This window comes from Antennarius striatus, chromosome 1 (genome assembly GCF_040054535.1).
Source record: "Antennarius striatus isolate MH-2024 chromosome 1, ASM4005453v1, whole genome shotgun sequence".
In the NCBI taxonomy this organism is placed as follows: Eukaryota; Metazoa; Chordata; class Actinopteri; order Lophiiformes; family Antennariidae; genus Antennarius; species Antennarius striatus.
The window spans coordinates 28,012,041-28,033,329 of NC_090776.1; the positions used below are offsets into that span (position 1 = coordinate 28,012,041).

The following is a 21,289-nucleotide window of genomic DNA, read 5'->3' on the forward strand; positions in this document are numbered from 1 at the left end:
GGTGAAAGACATGAAGTTCATAATGACCATCCTCCCAGCGAAAAATATGTTTACTGGCAATACAAGAAAGTGACAGGCAATTGAAAGTGCCTGCATTTCTCTCATTATAGGTAGCTGAAATAGTATCTACAGTAAATGTTTATTTAAATAATTAAAATGCTGATGTCTGTGTAGGTTCTCAGTCATCCAGGTTATGGTTATCCAAAAGATGGAGTCGATCCACTGGATGTTAAGAAAGTTCTTGAAAATGTTTCGTCTCTCATCCAAGAGACATCTGGTGCGGCATCTGGTGCAGATGCCTCCCTATTTGCTGGTGCATTTCCATAAGTTAATTCACCAGCTATTCTCAAAATCAAATTTCCCAATTTTGTCTGAAGCACATTAGGACATCATCAGCCTTCCATGATTGATGTGACAGATGATGGGCAGTATAGCAATGAAACTGATGTTCTCAGGGTACCATTAATGGTTTCATCTTATTATCAACCCCTGTGGACCCACCACCCGCAGGGTAGACCGATGGGGTCTGGTGCGCTGCCATATGAGTGGCAGTGACGACAGGGGGGTCACGATGGACCAGACATGGGCGGCAAAAGCTGGTTTTTGGAACGTGGAATGTCACTTCACTGGCGGGGAAGGAGCCGGAGCTTGTGTTGGAGATGGAGTGTTACCAGTTGGATCTGGTGGGGCTTACCTCCACGCATAGCCTCTGTTCTGGATCCAAACTCCTGGATAGGGGTTGGACCTTGTTTTAATCCGGAGTTGCGTCTCCGTTAATCCGGAGGCATGAGGCGCAGGGTGGGTGTGGGCATACTCACAGGCCCCCGGCTGAGCGCCGCTGTGTTGAAGTTTACCCCGGTGGATGAGAGGGTTGCCTCCCTACGCCTAAGGCTGTGTGAGGGAAAACTGACTGTTATTTGTGCATACGCACCAAATATCAGTTCAGAGTATTCGGCCCTCTTGGGGTCCCTAAATGGGATCCTTGACGGGATCCCTGCAGGGGAGTCCATTGTTCTCCTGGGGGACTTCAATGCACACGTCGGCAATGATGGAGACACTTTGAGGGGTGTGATTGGGAGGACTGGCCTCCCTGATCTGAACCCGAGCGTTGTTATGTTGTTGGACTTCTGTGCTAGTCACGGATTGTTCATTACTAACACCATTTTCTAACACAAGGATGCTCATAAGAGTACCTGGTACCAGAGCACCCTGGATCGTAGGTCAATGATTGATCTTGTGATCGTATCATCTGACCTTTGACCGTGTGTTTTGGACACTCGGGTGAAGAGAGGGGCAAGGCTGTCAACTGATCACCACCTGTTGGTGAGTTGGGTCCGTTGGACTCCTGAAGCAGTTGCAGGGTATCAACGGACTAAAAGGACTGCAGCCTTGGCTCTGATGGAGGCAAAACAGAGGGTGTGGGAGGAGTTCGGAGAGGCCATGGAGAAGGACTATCGGAAGGCACCAAAGTTGTTCTGGAGGACTGTCCAACACCTCAGGAGGGGGAAAAGGGGGAACATCCAAGCTGTATACGGCAAGGATGGGACACTGTTGACCTCGACTAAGGAGGTTGTCAGTCGGTTGAAGGAACACTTTGAGGAACTCCTGAATCCAACTACCCCAACTGACCCATCCTCTGTTGCAGAGGTAGAGCTGGAGGATGATGGGGAATTCGAGTCAATCTCTTGGGGCGAAGTCACTGAGGTAGTTAAACAGCTTCACGGTAGCAAAGCCCCGGGTGTTGGTGAGATTCGCCCGGAAATGCTGAAGGCTCTGGGTGTCGAGGGGCTGTCATGGATGACACGCCTCTTTAACATTGCGTGGAAGTCTGGGACAGTGCCCAAAGAGTGGCAGACTGGGGTGGTGGTTCCTCTTTTTAAAAAGGGGGACCAGAGGGTGTGTGAAAACTAGAGGAGCATCACACTCCTCAGCCTCCCTGGGAAAGTGTACTCCAAGGTGCTGGAAAGGAGGGTCCGGCCGATTGTCGAACCTCAGATTGAGGAGGAACAATGTGGGTTCCGTCCTGGTCGTGGAACAACGGACCAGCTCTTTACTCTCGCAGTGATCCTAAAGGGGGCTTGGGAGTATGCCCATCAAGTCTATATGTGTTTTGTAGACTAGGAGAAGGCGTATGATCGGGTCCCCAGGGATATACTGTGGGAGGTACTGCGGGAGTATGGGGAGAGGGGGCCTCTCCTCAGGGCCATCCAATCCCTGTACGCCAAAGTGAGAGTTGCGTTCGGGTTCTCGGCAGTAAGTCGGACTTGTTCCGAGTAGCGGTGGAAGATGGGTGGATGGATGGATGGCTGGATCTTATCAGAATGTGATTTAATGTAATGTTGTGGAAATGTAAAGAAGGTAAAATTTAAACAATACTTAATTTCGCCGCTTATGATTAAGTGGATTATCTACAATAAGTTTCTATCAAATCCATAGCACACTTATTTTAATTTCCTCTACTTAGTGTCATCTAACGTGGTCATTAGAGAATAATACATAATATTGTGAGCCTCTGTATGAACATGCAGCATCTACTGATAAACTGCTTTTCTTTTCTATTGTAATCTGCATTAACTTTGCTTAAAATCCAAAAGCAATTCTCTCTTCACCACATCCAATTCTCTCAGCTATTTAAAAAGTGTCCCTCAGTGACAGATCATCATTTGCAAGTGTGGGCATGCATTTTTTAATGGGCAAACCTCAGGGTGTGTCTCCAACCAGATTGGATTACCCTGAGGGACATTCATTAAAATTAATGATATTCTCTGTATTGTGTTTGTCTTAATACCAAGGCCAAATATTGTTTTCTCAAGCTTATTGTAGCAATAACGACTAAGTGCATGTTAATGATCTGTAGCTGAGATCAATGCAACTTTATATGTTATTGTCTTCACTGCCAAGGCACAGCTTTTCTAAAGTTTGTCATTAAATGTGTATTACTTAAGTCTACTACTTAGTCTGAGTTGTAGTCTGAATTGTGAGACCAGAGGGCGTGACTTTTCAGAAAGGGTTGAAACTTAGAATTTATTTCTACAGCTGGTATCCAGTTTACTAATTTTTTAATTCCTAATTAAAGTAGAACTTTCTTGAGCATGACATTTGAACTCAACCCTTCTTTCTGGAAAACTAACCTCAACTCTTTTCCAGTTTTGCTTGATTCCTCTCCTTTTTCTGGTCCACAGCTACTGCTGATCCTTGGGTCACAAGATAAAGCAGCTCTTTACCATAATTTTGGCATCTTCTGCTGTTGGCTACTTTTTACTTACACTTTCTTCATTATCTCTTTTTTTCCCTCTGCTTTCTGTCATTACTTACCCTTCATCACTCCCTTTGTGGTTATCCATTTGTACTTCTCATTGCTGTCCTTTACTACCCACCTTCTCTCCTCTGGTGATTTGGGAGACACTTGCAGTTGAGATTAAAGTCATCAAGGACCTTCCATGGCCCCCTCCTGTCGGGCAGCTCAACACCAGCCCTCCTGTGGTTGAGGAGCTGGAGTCTCCTTCCCAGACAGCTAAGCCCTCATCAGGACAGACGAGTTGTGACCAGCACAACCATGGTGGGTGTTGGTGTTCCCTTGTCCAGTGCCCTCCTTCCCCTTCATTGTCTGTCTTCATCCATCCTTCATTCACTTCCTATAATGTGGTTATCTGTCTTATTTCAGACATATAACCACAACGACATCAGATAGATGTCATCAGATAGATGTTGTTGGGGTTATCACGTAGGCATCTTCTTTTATTGATGTTTAGTTAAGTTAGGTCCACGACAACTCAGGAAGGCTCAACAGTGACAACCACAGTCCTGGAATCACCCCCTTCCCATTTCATGTTGCCACCAAGCTACAACAATTAATGCATTAAATTACCAGATTTAGGCGCAATCCACCCCATTAATGTGCTGAACCATGACCTTAATAGCTAATCACACATCATTTCGTTATCATAAGCATGGTTCTCCCTGTTGATGTGAGGTAAACCATGACCTAACCACATCAAGTCAAACACCGTCTCCATAACTAGCAATGCTCCAGGTAACATGTTTCCTCCTAAAGCAAAGCCATTCACTAGCTTGTTCTCCTGCCAGGAACATGTTCCTAACCTCATGCTTCAAGCACTGTGCATAAATAGCCAACTCAGAATGTAGTGCAATAACAGATTTTGCCACAAAACCACAACAGTCTACCTCCACAGGTCTCAGTCCGGCTTTAATTTCCTAGGCTCCTCCCACACATAGAAGTCCAGGTCTGTGCCTGTCTCCAAGAAGTCTAGTTTTGTCCCCCAACAATTTGTGTAGTATCTTTGTTAGCAGCTAATGAATTATTTTCAACTACAGCTGTGAAACTTTTCAGTATCTGGTTGTGATGCCAGGTCTACCTCCCATGAGAGACTGATTTTGCGCCCTGACAGTATATGGCAAAAGAAACCTACATTAGGACACAATGGACATGCCTGCATCCTCACCTAACAACTGATTTGGTTCCAGTTAGATGAGATGACATCATAAGTAGCACCTATCAAAAATGACTCTTACTAGCCTCCATACTACATAATTTTCTCTACTTTATCTTCCTTTTCTCTACACCTTCAAAGTTCACGCATTGGCCTTGCATTTTCCTGCAACACTGCCTCAGTACATTTTACAATCTCCCTACGCCAAAGGCATAGTCATTATAGTTAGCTTACAGCACAGTTGACCAATTTAAGTCCATAATAATTAGCACTCTATAAATATCTACTTACACTTAACTGATAGACAAAAATTGGTAAAGGACTTTCTATCTTTTATAAGCTGTCTATTATCAATGCAGATATTAGCTAAGGAAGGACAATACATTCCCATTTGGATTATTTTTAGCAGAAAATCACTAATTAATGTTGGGATTTTAGGGCTGAAGGCTCATTAGTTTTAATTGTACTGAACTGCCTTCTGCATGCATAATTGCTTTTGCGCTGTGACCCTCATTTCCTCTTGTCAACATACTCATAACCATTCCAGATGTCCCTCCAGCATGCTGCTCCCAACAAAGTGGCTTACATGAATTGGAAAATCAAAATGTAATTTGAAGCAATTTCAGTTCTTGACTTGAGTCTTCAGCTGAGGTTTAGCTGTATATATCAGTAATACATCTACTCTCAAACAAGAGTGGTTAGTTGATTTTTGAACCCCCTTCACAGACTTACACTCTTCCTTCTGTAATTATCCGAGTGAAAGATGTGTGGCAGAACTAATGCCAGGAATGGGATTTCCCCCAGCAGAGTGGGAAGATACAGCGTGAACACATGTAAGAAGACACCACTGCATGCTGAAGACGAGGACAGGGCACGGACTTGATTTATGTCCATAAATCCATGGGAAAGGTTCTGGTTTCCTTTCTGATATGAGTTGGTTTAAGATTGGCGTCCAGATGTAAAGTGATCCTCTCTCTGTCTGAGCCAGTGTGGCCCCTCTCTGCTTCTCTGGGGTCAAAGGTCAATGTGGCAGACATGGGGAGTGATGTCCTCTATAACCCCTGTGAACACATTTCCATTGCACTCTCTTGACCTCAGGGTAAAGGCAGAACCTTAGTCACAAACCAAAACATTAGTCATTTGTACATACACAGCATGGCTTTCACTCTCCAGTTTGGCTCAGCCAGAGTAAAGAGCAAAGTATATACTGTATAATGAGGCTTTTGTACTTTGTTCAAATGCAGACTAGGAGGAAAAAGCATTACAGTGTTTACTGTAGTTGTGGAAATTTGTTTTATCATCCAAGCTATTATCAAACTTTAAATGCAGCCTAACATGGTAGATGTAACATCTACATATAAATGGAGGGCTTTTGTCTTACTATAATGAAGGGCTTCTTGCCTTTGTTTTGCACACATGAATCAATTATTCACATGATGCATTAACTTTACCCTCTCTTTTGTCTAAGAATGAGAAGAAAACCAAAGTAATTAAAAGATTTCCAGATATAATTTTTCATAGATTCCCCAGCTGACAATTTGGTCACTCATTCCTTTGTTTTGGAAACCCTAATTACATTTTTAGATTTCTGATTTACATATAACAAAACCAGTGTATTCCTACAAAATTGAGTCTCTAAAAAGAAATCTTAAAACTCACCTAACGAATAAGAATTAGGTCTAATGTTCATTAATATTCATCAATATTAACAGAAATCTCATTTTTCAATCAACTAATGCCAGGTGCAGTGATTTTTTTTGAGGAATGTAGACATTAATCATTTCACATGATCTAGCTGTAAACTTTCATTTTCATTCTCATAGTACAATGATTAATAACATTATTTCACCTTCAGACTCATCGAATTTGATTCTAATGCCATTAGATCCACAGAGAGGAACATAGAGAGTAGGTTGAGTCAGTGATGTATTTTATTGTGACCATGCATTATGTTCAAAGTAATGTTAACATATTGTAACTTTTTTTATTGTTTTCTTTGTTTTTAGTGGTCTTATTCTCATAGAATTAATTTGACCTATGGTGAGATACGTCCCACTTGAGGATTAATCCTTGTTTAATCATAGAGATGTTATTTTAACCTCTGTGTCTCTATGTGTCCTGTGCAATCACCCCCCTCGCTTACACACTCTCCATCATCAATGTCCTGTGTGTGTGTGTGTGTGTGTGTGTGTGTGTGTGTGTGTGTGTGTGTGTGTGTGTGTGTTAGCGAGAGAGAGAGGGGGCATGTCTTTAAGCCATCAGTCAACATGTAACTGACAGTTCAATCTGATACGCAGATTCCATTTGCTGTGCTTTACAACAACAGCAGTGATAACACACACGGATGCCCCTGCACGTTTATGTCTGCGTCTTTGTGCGCATGTGTAAACACATCTGTTTTTGTGTGTGTTTGTCCTCTAGACTCTCTTAAGCTGCCTCCCAGAGGTTTTTTTTTTTTCTCCTCTGGGCCAATCCTCCTGCCAATCTACTGTCGACCATGTCTCTGACTATGTGATCAGGGACTTAAAGTGGTATGAGTTTGGCTCACTTCCATTGTCCAGCCGTTAAATACTTGACAAAAGTTCAAAGCTACTCTTGTGTGAATTGATGGGTAATCGAAGCAGACATTGGTCCACTCAATCATCAGCAAATGAAATTTTACCATTTGTCTAGTGTGGAGTCTGTCTCTTCACAGTAATACTCTCCGTATAGAGTTACGAGGTCTTCTTGTGAAAAAGTCTTAGGTCTGACAGGAAAGGTTGATGGATTGAGTTCAACTTAAAATAGCCTCTCAAATCTTTGTAGGAGGTGGAGGGGAAATAGTTTAATCAAGGTCAAACGAAGCACTGATTGTGCTGAATCTGTGAAAGAGTAGGAAATGGTGTGGGCACTGGGAGAGTAGAGTAAATGTAAAGAGCTGAGTCAGGCAAATGTCTGAGTGGGATGTGGAGAAAAACCTAGATGGCAACATTCATCCTCGCCACACCGGCAGATACCTTTGTCAGGCAAATGCATCAAGATCACCAGGTGGACAGAAAATCATGCAATGATTGAAGTGAACTGTACACTTTAATGTCAACAGACAATGTACTATTTAAATAGGTGAGCATGAACCTATTCTGTTGTAGAGAGACAGATAATGACTGATGGCCTTGCTTTAGGAGCATCAGAAACAGTGGATTTAACAAATCAGAGCTGTTGCTACTCTGTTTTAACCGATGGTTGAGCAGACATTCCTCCACAATCCATTTATACTGTCTTTCAAATACACAATGAAAGAAAAAAAACCAAACACTAAGGAAGGAATGGAGGTCGCCACATGGAGTGATCAGAAAAGAAAGGTCAGAGGGTGAAAACAAAAAGTGGAAGGGCCGGATGTATGTAAAGAGGAAAAGCAAAAACAGACACAGGGAGAGAGCAATTGGCGGCATTTTCATGTTGTGATCTGTCAGTGTTGACAGGAATGAGTGGAGCAAATGTGCATCTCCCTGTCCCCTCGGTCAGTTTCCATGGAAACGCCATTTTTTTTAACCCTTACACATATACGATATGTTCATCTCACCTGCCATGTCTTCCCAGCATTCACTATGTGGTTCAAATGGGTTGAAAAAGTATGTGTATAAGGTGGACTTTAATTTTACACAAGGACATCATTTGACTGTATTTTGATCATGATATTCATCCTCCCCTGAGGGTGTGAAGCTTTAGCTTGTATGCTTCCACCAGTCTGAGGTTAGAGCTGCAATTTACCCAGCTGTCATGCAGTGGTACAATTTGGTTATTATATTAAGACCAAAATATAGTTCAACAGTTTGTGTGCAGTTTGTGCAGACAAACTGCACAGGCTGAGGAAATGAAGGTGGTTGTCATTTCTAATAATCATTTTCAGAAGTTTATGTTTAGAGAGATCCATGCTCACCCAAGGCGACAAGTTCAACCTGGATTAGACTGGAGGTGAAGGGGAGCCCCTACTGGTTGGAATTTTAACACCATCACTGTCTCAATGTCCTTGCCCTCAGCCAGGACAAATTGTCACAGATTGTGTCATAGAAATAGTCTATTATAGGAATATTGCATCCAAATGATCACAAAATATTTACTAACAATCAGATGTTTGGACATAATCTTCGTAAGATTTGTCCCAACTTTTCTTCTGTACTTTAAAAGCAACTAAAGATGAATGATGCTGACAATTACAACCCCTGGACTTTTATATTGTCATACAGTATATGACATCTCAATTATGACTCTGTGTAAACAGTATTTAGCTGCTGTGGCTGTTTGACAAGGAAATAATAACTTCTTTTTCTTGAGTGAATCTGAAAACCAAGTGAAATATTTCTTCCATTTATTATTGCCATTGGAAAAAAAAAACATGAAATTGAAATCAAATAAAGGGCTTGTGTTAATATTCAGCGCCGATAAGAAGATCTCACCATGTAGAACAAAGAGGAGTTTAGTCTCTGGATGAATGTGAGAACTGTTCAGCTCGAGGTGCATGTGGGCGGCAGTATGTCAGCAATAATGTTACAAAAAAATTACAGTAAATGTCACATTTACGGTATCTCCGTGAGAACATCTGTTGTCCCATTTAGCCCCACTTAGAGGTGTCCACAAGTTCAATGAGATTTGTCAACATGGTGTTGTCTCATGTTTCCTAAATTGATTGATTGATGCTGTCAGCTCTTCCACTCAGTCTGGTGGACACTTGGCAAGCTTGTAAAGCGTAAAGTGTAATCTGACTCTCAGACTGGAATGCAGAGACCAGACAGATGTAGATCCATCTCCGCTGACATGCTGTGAAGATCACAGTGTCTGTTTGTACAGTGATTGCCATGTTTAGTCTGATTAATTAAACACTGCAACACTGGCTGTTACTTTAAAGCCAGAGCTTTTAGCTTCATTCTACATTAACTCCTTTCATTAAAGGCTTTGGCAGTGAAGTGTTCATCTAAAACCTTTAAACAGCCAACTATCTCCAGCTCTTGTTTGTCATGTAGGTGTTTTTGTTCTGTGCTGTATAGACTGTCACTCATCCAGGTCATGGTAATGGAGATTGAACCTCAGAAGATGCCGCTGCTACGGCTTGAGAAGCATAACATTGGTTCTAAATTGGTTTCTCCAAAATTAAGTGTGCTGTGACATCAATTTTAGACTGTAAAAACACACTTGACCACAAACATAGATAACTTCACCACTCTGTTGTTCACCATCAAATGTTTTTATTCTTTTGGCTTTCAAACCTGTCTGACCTCTTCATTTGCCCTTGGGGAGATTATCTACTCTTCTGATTATATTTTTCTCTGGGCTGATTGGCTGGGAATGTCACAAGCACAGGTCACCTACAATACACACACACACACACACACACACACACACCATCAAATATTTCCATTTGAAGTTGCCAAGACAACTTCAATATGTCCACAGTAGACTATGGAAGGCAAGTTTAATGTTTAACATGCAGTGCTTGTGTTTAGGATTTGTGTGTGTTCATACAAGAGAGCAGATTTTTCTTTTTTAAATGTCACTCAGGTGTGCTTGTTTGAATGTTTAATGCGTGTGTTTTCGTCCCCTGGACTGCATCGACAGTGTGGAATGATAGATTTGTGTGTACATGTCCTTCATTTGGATGAGTTACACTAAGTGATACTTTACTATCCTAGATTTCTGTCCTCTCATGCCTCATTGCTCTGTTCCAGTTTAGCTGAAACATTTAATGGCAGTTAAACCCTCAAATATTTAATTCCTTTTAAGCATTCTACTACGAAGTGACCTTATCCTCTGATGTCAGTGTTTTAAAATGACAAATCATATTCCAGAATAAAGTGTTTCAGCTGTTGACTACTTACTTTCAACACAGTCCAGTTTGATGGTGTGGAGAAGTCTCGAATGTCGCCTACAAAAGACGGGAAAACCCGCCCATTGCAGCGACACTCCAGCGGCTGTCTGGTTAACACCAAAATGGCTTCATTGGACAACTGCAGTTCCTCTCTAGGGGAGCGCATTGACCCCACCATGCCCCTGGAAAACCAGTTGTAAGTTGGATCTTTCAGCTTTATCACAACTTCTTTTGTTCATTTAGCAGTGTTCACCAGCAGATTTGACCTTTTCTGTTTAATTCCCTTCGTCATACTGTTGTACTATTCTTTGTGTCTCTTCCTCCTCATCTTTATTTCCCATTGTTTGCTGTAGCTGGTACCATGGAGCAATCAGCCGGACGGATGCAGAGTCTCTGCTCCGGTTGTGTAAGGAGGCCAGCTACCTGGTGAGGAACAGTGAAACCAGCAAGAACGACTATTCCCTCTCACTCAAGTAAGGGCAGTGCTGTCTTTTTGTAATTTTTACAGTATAATTATCAAGAGTTGTGTAGTTTTAAAGATTGCAACATGTTTGACAAGTGTTAAACTACTTAATCTGACTTTTAGACTGTCAGATTAATTAGTTATTTTGAGATTCTAAGGGTCTATAATACAGATACATTGAAAGGTGGAACTCAGCTGGACTTCTCAGACTGTCTGCAAACAACTTTTGCTGCTCTCTTGTAGAAAAGAGTGCACAGTGATTTACATATATGGAGATAATCGGTGTACCTCAGGCCTATGTGAGACGCCTGTTTGCATTTTTAACTAATGACTCGTATTTACTTCCATAGCTAGGAGGAACATTCTTTCAAAATCCGTTGCAGGCATTATTATCATTTCAGGTCTTTACACTTTTGTGCACACATTTATAGTTCTATTAGATGTGCATGTTCAAATATTTTTCCAACCATCTGCAGATCTCGATGTACTTGCAGTTTTTAACATAAACGTAGGGTTGTTTTTGCACGTTTGCAAATCTGGTTGTACTTATGGATGCTGAATATACTGTATACTGTAGTTTATTAGATTTCTGTAGTTTAAACTCACTTTAGATTTTTAGAGGTTGCTTTCACACACGCGCACACACACACACACACACACACACACACACACACACCACACACACACACACACACATACACAGGGATTGAAATACACACACAATGCCATGTCCATGAAGGTTCATGTACGTCCGTGCCCCAGTACTCCGCTGATTCTGTTTTTATTATGGTAACAATTTTCACCTTTCAGACCTCGGTGTCCTGCCAACATTCTGCCCTTACTTTGTCCTTCGCTTCCTCCTGGTGACCCTCTTGACACCATTAGCAGTTGATGTGCTGATGTGCCCCCACCTCAGTTTAACAGAACCCTTCATCAGTGCCCTCTGATCTTCTTGATGCCCAGCAGGGGATTCTGAAGAGCCACTCTGATTGGTTTAGTGTCATCTGACATTTCATAGTGGTTTTGCAATCGCTTCCCATTCTTCTGATGGGAATGTGCTTCTTATAGTGGGGTTGGTTTAATGTCCAGCCCAAAGTGTGTGTGTGTGTGTGTGTGTGTGTGTGTGTGTGTGTGTGTGTGTGTGTGTGTGTGTGTGTGTGTGTGTGTGTGTGTGTGTGCTTTCATTCATGGGGGTGCTTGTTTATTCGAGTGTGCATTTTCAGCATTTGTGTGTTTGATAAAAAGCGTGACTGTTTCATCCGCTCTAAAACTTGTAAGTCAAATAGTATAAATGTAAATGAAAATGGGCATTGCTTAGTGCATGAGATTTAATCCATCCAAAATTATATTTGCTAAATTAGTTGAATGTATAACATTTTGTCAGAGGAATACCAGAAAGCTCCAAAAAGTGACTTGTATTTATGCTGTTTTTCTCTAGTGACCAAACACTAGAAGCTTTTAACAGCTCAAGCCACCACTCACACTTCTAAACGCACATTCAGAAAAAAAACAAAAAAAACATGGGATATTGGATCCAAAAACTACCTGCTAGAGTGTTTTTTGACAAGATACTGAATCACTGTTGCACTCTAAGGCCTCTGCTCTGCTGTAGCTTTGCTTTGGATACTACCTTGTACGCATGTACTGTAAAGTGATCTGAGTTCTTGATAGACTAAACTATCGCTCTATAAATTCAATCCACTGCTCTGAGGAAAAATGTTTTAACCTTCTGGTTAACAATCATGCGTCTCTGCTAATCACATCATGTAGCTATCCACCTGATTAATGGGCTCCACTTATCAGAGCTGATGACATGTTTAGTGTGTGTGTGTGTGTGTGGGTGTGGGTGTGGGTGTGTGTGTGTGTGTGTAGATTGTGGCATATTCATCTGTGGTCGTTGGCTCCTGTCACAGACTGCTGGATGTTGTGCCTTTGGCATCAATCAGATGAAGCTGAGGGATCAGTCAGCTGGCTGACTCTCAGAAACGACAGGTTCAACCCCAGTGGAGACAGGGTTAACTTGAGATCGGTCCACTCACCCCAAACCCGTGTCCCCTGCTGCCACTGAACATGAGTGGAAACCTGAGGTGAAGACCCTCCATGTCTTAGGTTGCTGCAAAATGTATAAGGCCATGAGGTGGCATGTGCGTGTATTGCATTATTTATAACCGAATTGCACAGCCCTCCAGCCTCAGAGCTTGATGGCCTGACCAAAAACATTTCCAGCATGTTTGGCCCATGTAAACCCCCCCCCCCCGTTTTATGTTCACCTGTCTCTCATCCCTTCCTTTCTTTCTTCCTCTTTTTTCTCTCTGCAGAGAAAAATCATTTCCAGTTTCCAAAACAAATCAAAGTCTTTCAACGTACAGCTCCATCATATATCTCACTGACCACTGCATGCTTCCTCTGGCTAAGCAAAGCAGTTGTCAGTGAAAGAAAATAAATCTAACCAACGAGAAATCTGCTTCGATGCCCGAATGCCAAAAGCTAAATAGATAACCAAAAAAGAAAGCAACCAAACAGTCTTGCCAGTTGACCTCATGTCTTGATAATAAGGGAACATGTGGAGTTACCCTTGCTCGTTTCTACAGAGGATAGAAAATAACTATAAAACTTAACCTAAAACAGCAGGTGAAAGGCCTGTGTCACGAAGTTGCTTCCATAAGTTTTTATTATTTTCACATTTTTAAGCACTTTTGAACATAAAAGTTTTTTTCTTCTTTCATCTGTGTCCTTGTATATTCTTGTTTCGACAAAAAAAAAAAAAAAGAAGACTTTTGGAGCGTATGTAACCTAAAGCGTTCATACAGCCTGAAACTCATATTCTAGCTGAAGCTCTGTCAAAGAGACTGAAAATTGATGACGTATTCAGTTTCTTCAAACTCTTAGCCTGCCTGAACTTTGCTGAATGGATTGTTGTATGACAACTGAACTCATTCACTCATATGAAATAATAGGCACTAACACAATCTGATGCCCCATAAAGCATCAGAAGGTCATTCCTCCAGCCAAGGATTATTATCTTTGTGCAGATGACTTTGCCATCTCTGCTGCCATAGATTTTATAATGCTGAGAGCGTTCATGGGGCGATCCAATATGTAAAAAGTGCAGATAAGCTGTGATTGCTGTCAGGCTCTTCCTGCTCTGGGCTCCAATCAAAGTCATAAACCTTAATAAAGAGGACAGGAGACCTCCCCAGTGAGATTAATCCCGATTAGACAATAGAAGACCTCAAACAGTGATATGATCGCACCAAAATGACCTGTCTCATCAAAAATATCTGCATATTCATTTTCATCTATTGCCATGTTGTCCTGGGTTCAGTCTCTTACGGACTGTAAAGCAATAAGAAGCCCTGAACGCCAATTGGAAAATCAGTTGAGAATTTTTTTTAAAAAAATGCTATTGATGTGTTTGCCCTTTTAAGTGTGGCTCTGTGTAACACCTGGCTCCCAGCTCCATGTGAAGATTCATTAAATACATGTTGCAGAGAGATTTCTTTTCTTAAAGTCAGCTCTCCTGGCCCTTTTTGTGCAGAATGGTAGAATTCTAGAGACCTGCGCCCAGGGAAAGTTGTCCTGCTGTCCTGAAATCATGATGAAACTTTTAATAACAGGCTCAAATATCAAGGCCAGAGGCATGGTAATGAAGACGTCGGGTAGCTGTGTTGACTTGACTTTTATAGCTTGGCATGCCTATGACTTTTTTTTTTCTTTATAGATGCACCACAGCTTATCTATTAAATTATTTATTAGCATTTCAGTTTGACATGGTCTCTGTCACCTGCCACACATCTGTGTTTGTTTATCTTATTTTCTAGTAGTAATAAATAACAGTAATAATTACAGAAACATTAAAAAAGATTGGTATAAATCAAGCCTGAAGATTCACCATTCATCAGTTTGAATCTATGCATATTGTACATGGGTGTCCTCATGTTGAACCCTGTACATTTTTAGCTTTTTCTCTGCTTTAGTGTTATCTCTATGCCTGGAGATATTCTGTCATCAGGGAGCGCACACATCTGCAGGCTTTACACATGCAATTATAAGATAAGTAACAAATGGACCTGCTCCATGTTTCAAGTCACTGAAGCCTGAGCCTGAGCCTGTTCATCAGAGATAATGAGTACGTCCCCAGAGTGTTCGTATTTTTTCACTGGGAATATATATTCATTAATCTAGATAACACTGTATGTATTTTTGTTAAACATGCCCCATGTTGTTGTTAAACATGCCTATTTCGTGATTACACTTGAAGTAATCAGGAAACAGGCATGCGATGAACGTTGTAGACCTCAAACACTCTTGACCGTCCTTCCTCAACAAATATAAATGTGTACCACATATGTGTGCCTTATTATTATTCCTTTCCAATGGCCTCATATACTGCATTGTCAACAGTATTGTGTTTTTTTGCTTGTCCACAAGCACACCACTGATTTTCAATGAATTTCTACTCATAGGGTATGATCCAAGGAACAACTTCATGGATAATTCCAGACAAAACTCGGACCAAAATTAAACAGTGACATCGCCATAAAGTCTATGGTTCATGAGCGTTTGATCTAGACCTAAGTAATGTTCTTGAATTAGTCCCAATTATTTTTAGATCATGAACATTTCCTCATTAAAATACAGACTTTCTTGAAAACTATTAATTTAATAATGATACCTATATGAATTATAATTCTAAGATTCAGTTTTCATCTACAAGCAGTCACATTACGATGTCTAAGCTGTCATGGGATTAATGTATTTATTTTATTGCACTATTTGTCAGTGTCAGAGATTGTGAGAAAAGATCCTCCTTGAACTTTTTCTTCTTGATTCTCTGAGTAGTTATTGAAACCTGTCTATTCACTATTATTCCACTTACCATTTTCCTTAATAGGGTTAAGTGTTAGATGATGTAAAATATAACAACATGAATAGAATGGGGGGAAAAAACGGGAGTTTAGTGAGCTGCAAAGAAAGGGTTCACATTATTATGACGACTAATGTCCACTTGATGTAAGTCACTACATGCTGTTTTGGCCCATGGCAATCATAACTTCATGGAAGCAATTACTGCTCTTTGTAAAAACTATTATGCTAATGAATCTTCATGAAGACAAATTATGAAAACGTTATGTTTATAGTCCACTGTAGGGACCGTTAGTTTTTGTATCAGCTCCTTGTTAAAGCTACTGTTGCATCACCTCACTCCAGAAGCGGTCATTTTCTATGTTAATGCTCAACATTACTAGCAAGCTGTAAAATGCATTGATCGAAGGCTCCTGGAGCATGCAGGGAGCTTTAGTTTTCTGTGCATTTATTGCTGTAGCTTAAGTGATTATCCTGGGGTTAATTAGCCTCACACTATGCTCTGCATGTGAAACCTGCTTCTTTAAGCAACCTGCCTTTTTTGTCTCCTCCCTAGACGCCTCCAAAGTGATCACAGATAATCCAGCTTTCAAAACGCTGTCAGTTACTGTATGGAACAACTGTTGTGGGAGTAAACGTGAAACAAGCCATGCAGCAGCGTGATCTGGAGAGGCTTCACATGTTTTTTCCAATCACTTTGTAGCCATTCTAGGGACATGACTCTCACTCTAAAACCAAAAAGCTTGTCAAAATCTTTCCCGTTTGGTTTACAGGAGGGTTCTTTATTTGACTCATAATAGAGTCATGGGAATAACATAATTTTGTTCATAACCATTACCGTGGCTCTAAGCTTTGTGTATGTTTGACCTTATTCTACTTCAGGGATTTAGCTTAATTTCATTTCATTTGCTTTTAAAGATGGAATTTGTTGTTTTTAGAAATGTTATTTAGATTGCTCTCTGACTTAGATTTTTATGAAACTAATAACGTGTTTGCTGTCCCTCTCTTTTGTGTTCTTCTATCCCCAGGAGCAGCCAGGGCTTCATGCACATGAAGCTGTCACGAACGAAGGAGAACAAGTACATCCTGGGTCAGAACAGCTGCCCTTTTGACAGCGTGCCTGAGATAATCCATTTCTATTCCAGTCGCAAGCTGCCCATCAAGGGTGCGGAACACATGTCCCTGCTCTACCCAGTAGCCATCAGGACACTATAGTGCTCTGGGTCACCTGCAGGTTCCAGCCCCTGCAGTTCTCATGGGGTCAACCTGTTGCACCATGATTCTGGACCTCTGGACGGAGCCCAGTAAGGGAAGATGAACAGTGGCATCTCAAAACTGCTGATCCTGACTCACCTCACCGGCCGACAGATTACGGAACTGTTTTTAAGGCCTCATACATCTAATACAAACAGACTCAATGTTGCAGAAGTCTTTATTATTTTATTTTATTTATGACAGACACCCACTTCATTACATGGCAGAGTGACTATCTGATGAACATTTCATTGTTTCTTGGTTTCCCATAGCACTTAACACAAATAGAGCTACAACACTGTAACATTTGTCACTGGGGTGTACATTTTCTCATCAAATGTTTTTCTTTTTTCCTATGAGTGCACATCATGAAATTTTCTATGTTTTACTCATTCAGTTCTGCTCTGTTGATACTATAATAGTTTGTGAGGGGACTTCAAAATTGTATTAGTTTTTTTAGGTAACCAATATTTGAGTCATGTTGAAAGATATTGCCCACATGGGCCTCATACAGCAGGCAGGATATTGAATATGCTGGTCTTGTATGAATAGTGTGTCCCCAGCTGCACAGAAAATAACCGGCCTGTGAACATTGCAGTCTGATCTCTCTTTCTTGTCGTAGCCCATGCTGTCTGCTATCCATCACTGTGTGGGTGTATCACACAAATGACAATGTAAGTGCCATAGTGGTGGGACAGGTAGAAAAGCATGATGGATGGGTCAACCCTTCCGACACAGGTTCAATTGGCTAAGACTGGAGACCAGAGCCCTTCCAAGTGGACCACATTAGCTTTGCGATCCCATTTTAGAATGGCTTTGCATCACGAGTGAAATATAACTGCATTGTCTACCTCAGAAAATCAATTTCATTTGCCCATCTGCAGATCAATAGGTACAATGGGAATGCAGAAATTGACCTGCCCTCCCTTTGACTTTCTCAGTTCTCTTAAAATTGTATAATTAGTTTAAAGAATCTGTTTTTATTTTGTTTTTCCCCCATGAAAACACAAGCAGATTTTTCAGATCAACATGTGTGTATAGTCTCCAATATAATACTATGTGATGTCAGTAACAAAGGTTAGGTTGATGCCTTATAATGCATGGGTCAAATCAGTCTGCTAAATCGGCCAGTTTTCACTTCCCCTCCTAATGGTTGTTCTGTGACTGTAATTTATTCTGGGGTAATTATTACTGATGTGTCGCCCCTTCCTGATATCCCCTCAATGCCCTCGCCCTCTTTGTCCTGTGCTGATGTGATCATGTTCTTTTGGACTACTCTAGCCTGTCTTACTGTGGTGCTTTGCAGTTTTCTTTTACATTCTCTGAAATATTCGTTTGCCTCTGTGGCCTGACTGTGGGACACAAATCAAGGTGTCTCCCGACCAATGGGATTGTCAAGCCTAGTGGGAGAGATGATTTCATATTCCCTGCCACCCTGGACCAATCACACTGCAGCCTGCTTGAATCTGATAAGCCCTTAACTACAACCTGCCATACTTTCACTTTTCATTTAAATTCCTCTATCATCTTCCAATCGCTACCAGATGTACAAATGTGTGAATTAGAGTTGAATTGAGTTTGAGAATAAGTGTGAACAGACTTTCTGAATTCCCTTGTGGTTTTTTTCATGTTGGTACAATTGGCGACTGATTTTCAGGGCCTTTTTCCCCTCAAATGAAGATAATTCTGACCAATGTCTCAATAGTTTTCAGTTCTCTTCCCACTTACTTATCCAACTGTATTTGATTTCTTCATTGTTGTAGACCCACTAATATCTCAACCCACCGCATAAAATGTCACTGACCAATTACAACATTAAGAATCTGATTCACCAGAAGTCTCCACAAAAAGAACTTACACTAATTGGAGTGCCTAAATGTCTATGATCAAACTGCTTAGAGGAAACATTTGATTCTTAGGTGTTGGAAAAATTCTGTTGACTTCAGCGCAAAACCAATTTTGAGAATTTTATGAGCGTGATATATGGGCTTTGTTAAAATCTGAAAATGACTGACACTAGGAATTTAGTAAGCAGTACCACCATATCCACAAAGTTATATACATTTAGGCAATCTGTGCTGCATGCTATGCAACGATATACTGCAGTACCTGAATGGGGAAACATCTGTGTGCCTCTGTTGAATGTTTATAGTAAATGTGACGGTGCACACGTAGAGGGATAATCAGCCGAGCGAGAAGATAGAAAGTTTGGACTTATACAGGTGTTTATTTTGTTAGTTCAGTAAGTAAATTTTCCGATAAATTATATGAGGGTGTCTGTACATGTGAGACAACCTGAGCAGCTTTATTAAGAAATAGTATATTGTCAAAGTGGACCTATGTATTTCCTTGAGAGAGGATATCATGAGAAGAAATGCAATTGAAATAAACTATTTGAGTGATATATATCTTTTATGTTCAAAATGTTCCCTCTCAAAGAGATCAAATGTTGACAGTAGAGGCTTTAGTTACTACTGCCTATGAGTATTACTCGATTACAGGAAGGAGCCTGTGTAGGATGACCTCACTGCCTGGAAAGAGACATTAGCTTTGGGGGAAAAAAAGGGAAATGGGAATAAGGGGGAGTCGGAGGGAACGTCTTCTGATAGTGACACTTTTCACATACGTATATTTCTATCATGACATCATGAAAGATCCCTTCTCCCTCAGAAGTGTCTTAAAATGTGCATGTGTGCACACTATTGTGCATGCATGAAACAGTGTTTGTGTGGATGTGAGTGAGAATGAACTGATGTAAGCGACCATCAGCTATTGACGTGCCCTGTGTGTATCTTGTGTGTCACTTTACTGTGGTAGAACGGCATGTATGAGTTTCCTTTGTGTACATTTTCTTGCCACGTATGTATGCACTACTATGAAATATCTCTGATCAGTCCCTCATGGCCAAATGTAAATACTGAATGTATTGTACGGGGACATAGAGGCATCAAGGTTCAAAATAAAAAAGATTGGGTTTATCAGTTTGTGTGTGATTGATGTTACGCAAGTTTTTTTTGTTTTTTTTCATTTTCGTACATACACACCTTGAATAAAGCAAATGGGACTATTTAGCAGAAGAACACGTGCTTCCTTGTTGCTACCGTTTTCAGTTACCATGGTGAAATCCTTCGATAAATTGTGAAGAGCATCCATTGTGTGAGTCAAGGACAGAAAGCTGGAGCCATTATCAAGCTAGTACTCCAGCACTTGATGTCCTCTATTGATTCATTTTGTTGCACAGCCCTGTTGTATTTTTAAAGCTCCTTCTAACAGCAGTGGCATTTTTCTATAAATTCCAGGTTTATATTTCTAACTTCCCTTCTTCTAGTAATCATATTTCTTGCTTACTCTTGACAAAGTTTAAAAGAACATGTATTTATGAAAGTTCTTTTTATCTGCACTAAAGTTCAGATAAACCTGATACACCTTGTGTGCTGAGAAAGGCACCTAAAAACTAAAATTTATAATGACCTATTTGCAAGAATATATTTGCAGTTTAGTTGATTATCTTTCTTTTTAACTCTTACTGTATCTTTTAAAGCGTAGACACCATTATAAGCTATCTCACCTTTTGTGGGGTTGCAGCTACTTGTAAATGTAACAGCAATTACCTTTTTCCTGCAGCCTTTCTGTCAGAACTATTGCTTTGTGACATAAAAAGAGGTTTTATACTGAGTCAGAATTAAAATATTTGGCACTCTAGGACGCAGGTTGGGAGTTCAAAATAATAAGTGACCACTTCTAGTGTTTCGTGTTATTTGATTTTTGAAAGTTTGAAATACACACACCTGAGGAATGATTTTTTTTTTTTTAACAAGTGACATCCAGACAGTGTGGACTTTATCTCTACAGCTCTGACAATGAAACATACTGTACATCTAGCTACACTTGTCTGTGTAGGTTGTAGAATGTTGTTATATATCTCTGTTAAATAAAGATAATTGGACTTGAAGGAAAAGCTTGAAAGCAACTGTCAGAAGACCAGCATGACTTTGCAGGCACATTATTAGGAGGATGAAAACAGATTCAGATATTTTTCTTTGCAAGGATCAGAAATGTGGAAAAATAAGCAAAAAAAAGAGATCACGCAATTTTCTACACAGATCACAAACAAGAATTTTAAGTATTACTTTTGATTTGGAAGTTGATTTTCTACCCTTTGACTCACTCAAATCCACAACAAAACAAGGAGTGAAGTTGCTATTTTAAGTTTCCATTCTTGTGGTTTGTGCATAATTCTTGCCTCTCCCCCTGCAGCTCTGTCTCCAGAGAGGCGGGTTAATGCACCTGGGATGAAATGCATCAAAGACGGTTTTGTTGAACGCTGGAAAAAGAAGAGGGGAAGAATAAAAGCGTGGCTTGAAAGGAGTGAATGGCCCACAAGTGGATGAAATGGTCTTGTGTCCATCAAAA

The 21,289-nt window shown here is 40.6% G+C and overlaps 1 protein-coding gene across 3 annotated transcripts in view; it reads left to right on the top strand.

Annotated features, from left to right (window-relative positions):
• LOC137596674 (SH2 domain-containing adapter protein F-like) overlaps nucleotides 1-19,854 on the top strand; it is a 91,447-nt gene extending 71,593 nt beyond the window's left edge. For 2 of the 3 annotated variants that reach the window (XM_068317385.1, XM_068317393.1), the window contains 3 exons: nucleotides 10,315-10,489; nucleotides 10,647-10,766; nucleotides 16,651-19,854. In XM_068317385.1, the coding sequence (XP_068173486.1) occupies nucleotides 10,315-10,489; nucleotides 10,647-10,766; nucleotides 16,651-16,837 (482 nt within the window). In that variant the 3' untranslated portion in view covers nucleotides 16,838-19,854. Of the gene's footprint in view, nucleotides 1-3,412; nucleotides 3,560-10,314; nucleotides 10,490-10,646; nucleotides 10,767-16,650 lie in introns of all 3 variants that reach the window. The other variant, XM_068317379.1, reaches the window with a different exon arrangement.
• Nucleotides 19,855-21,289: the final 1,435 nt, after the last annotated feature.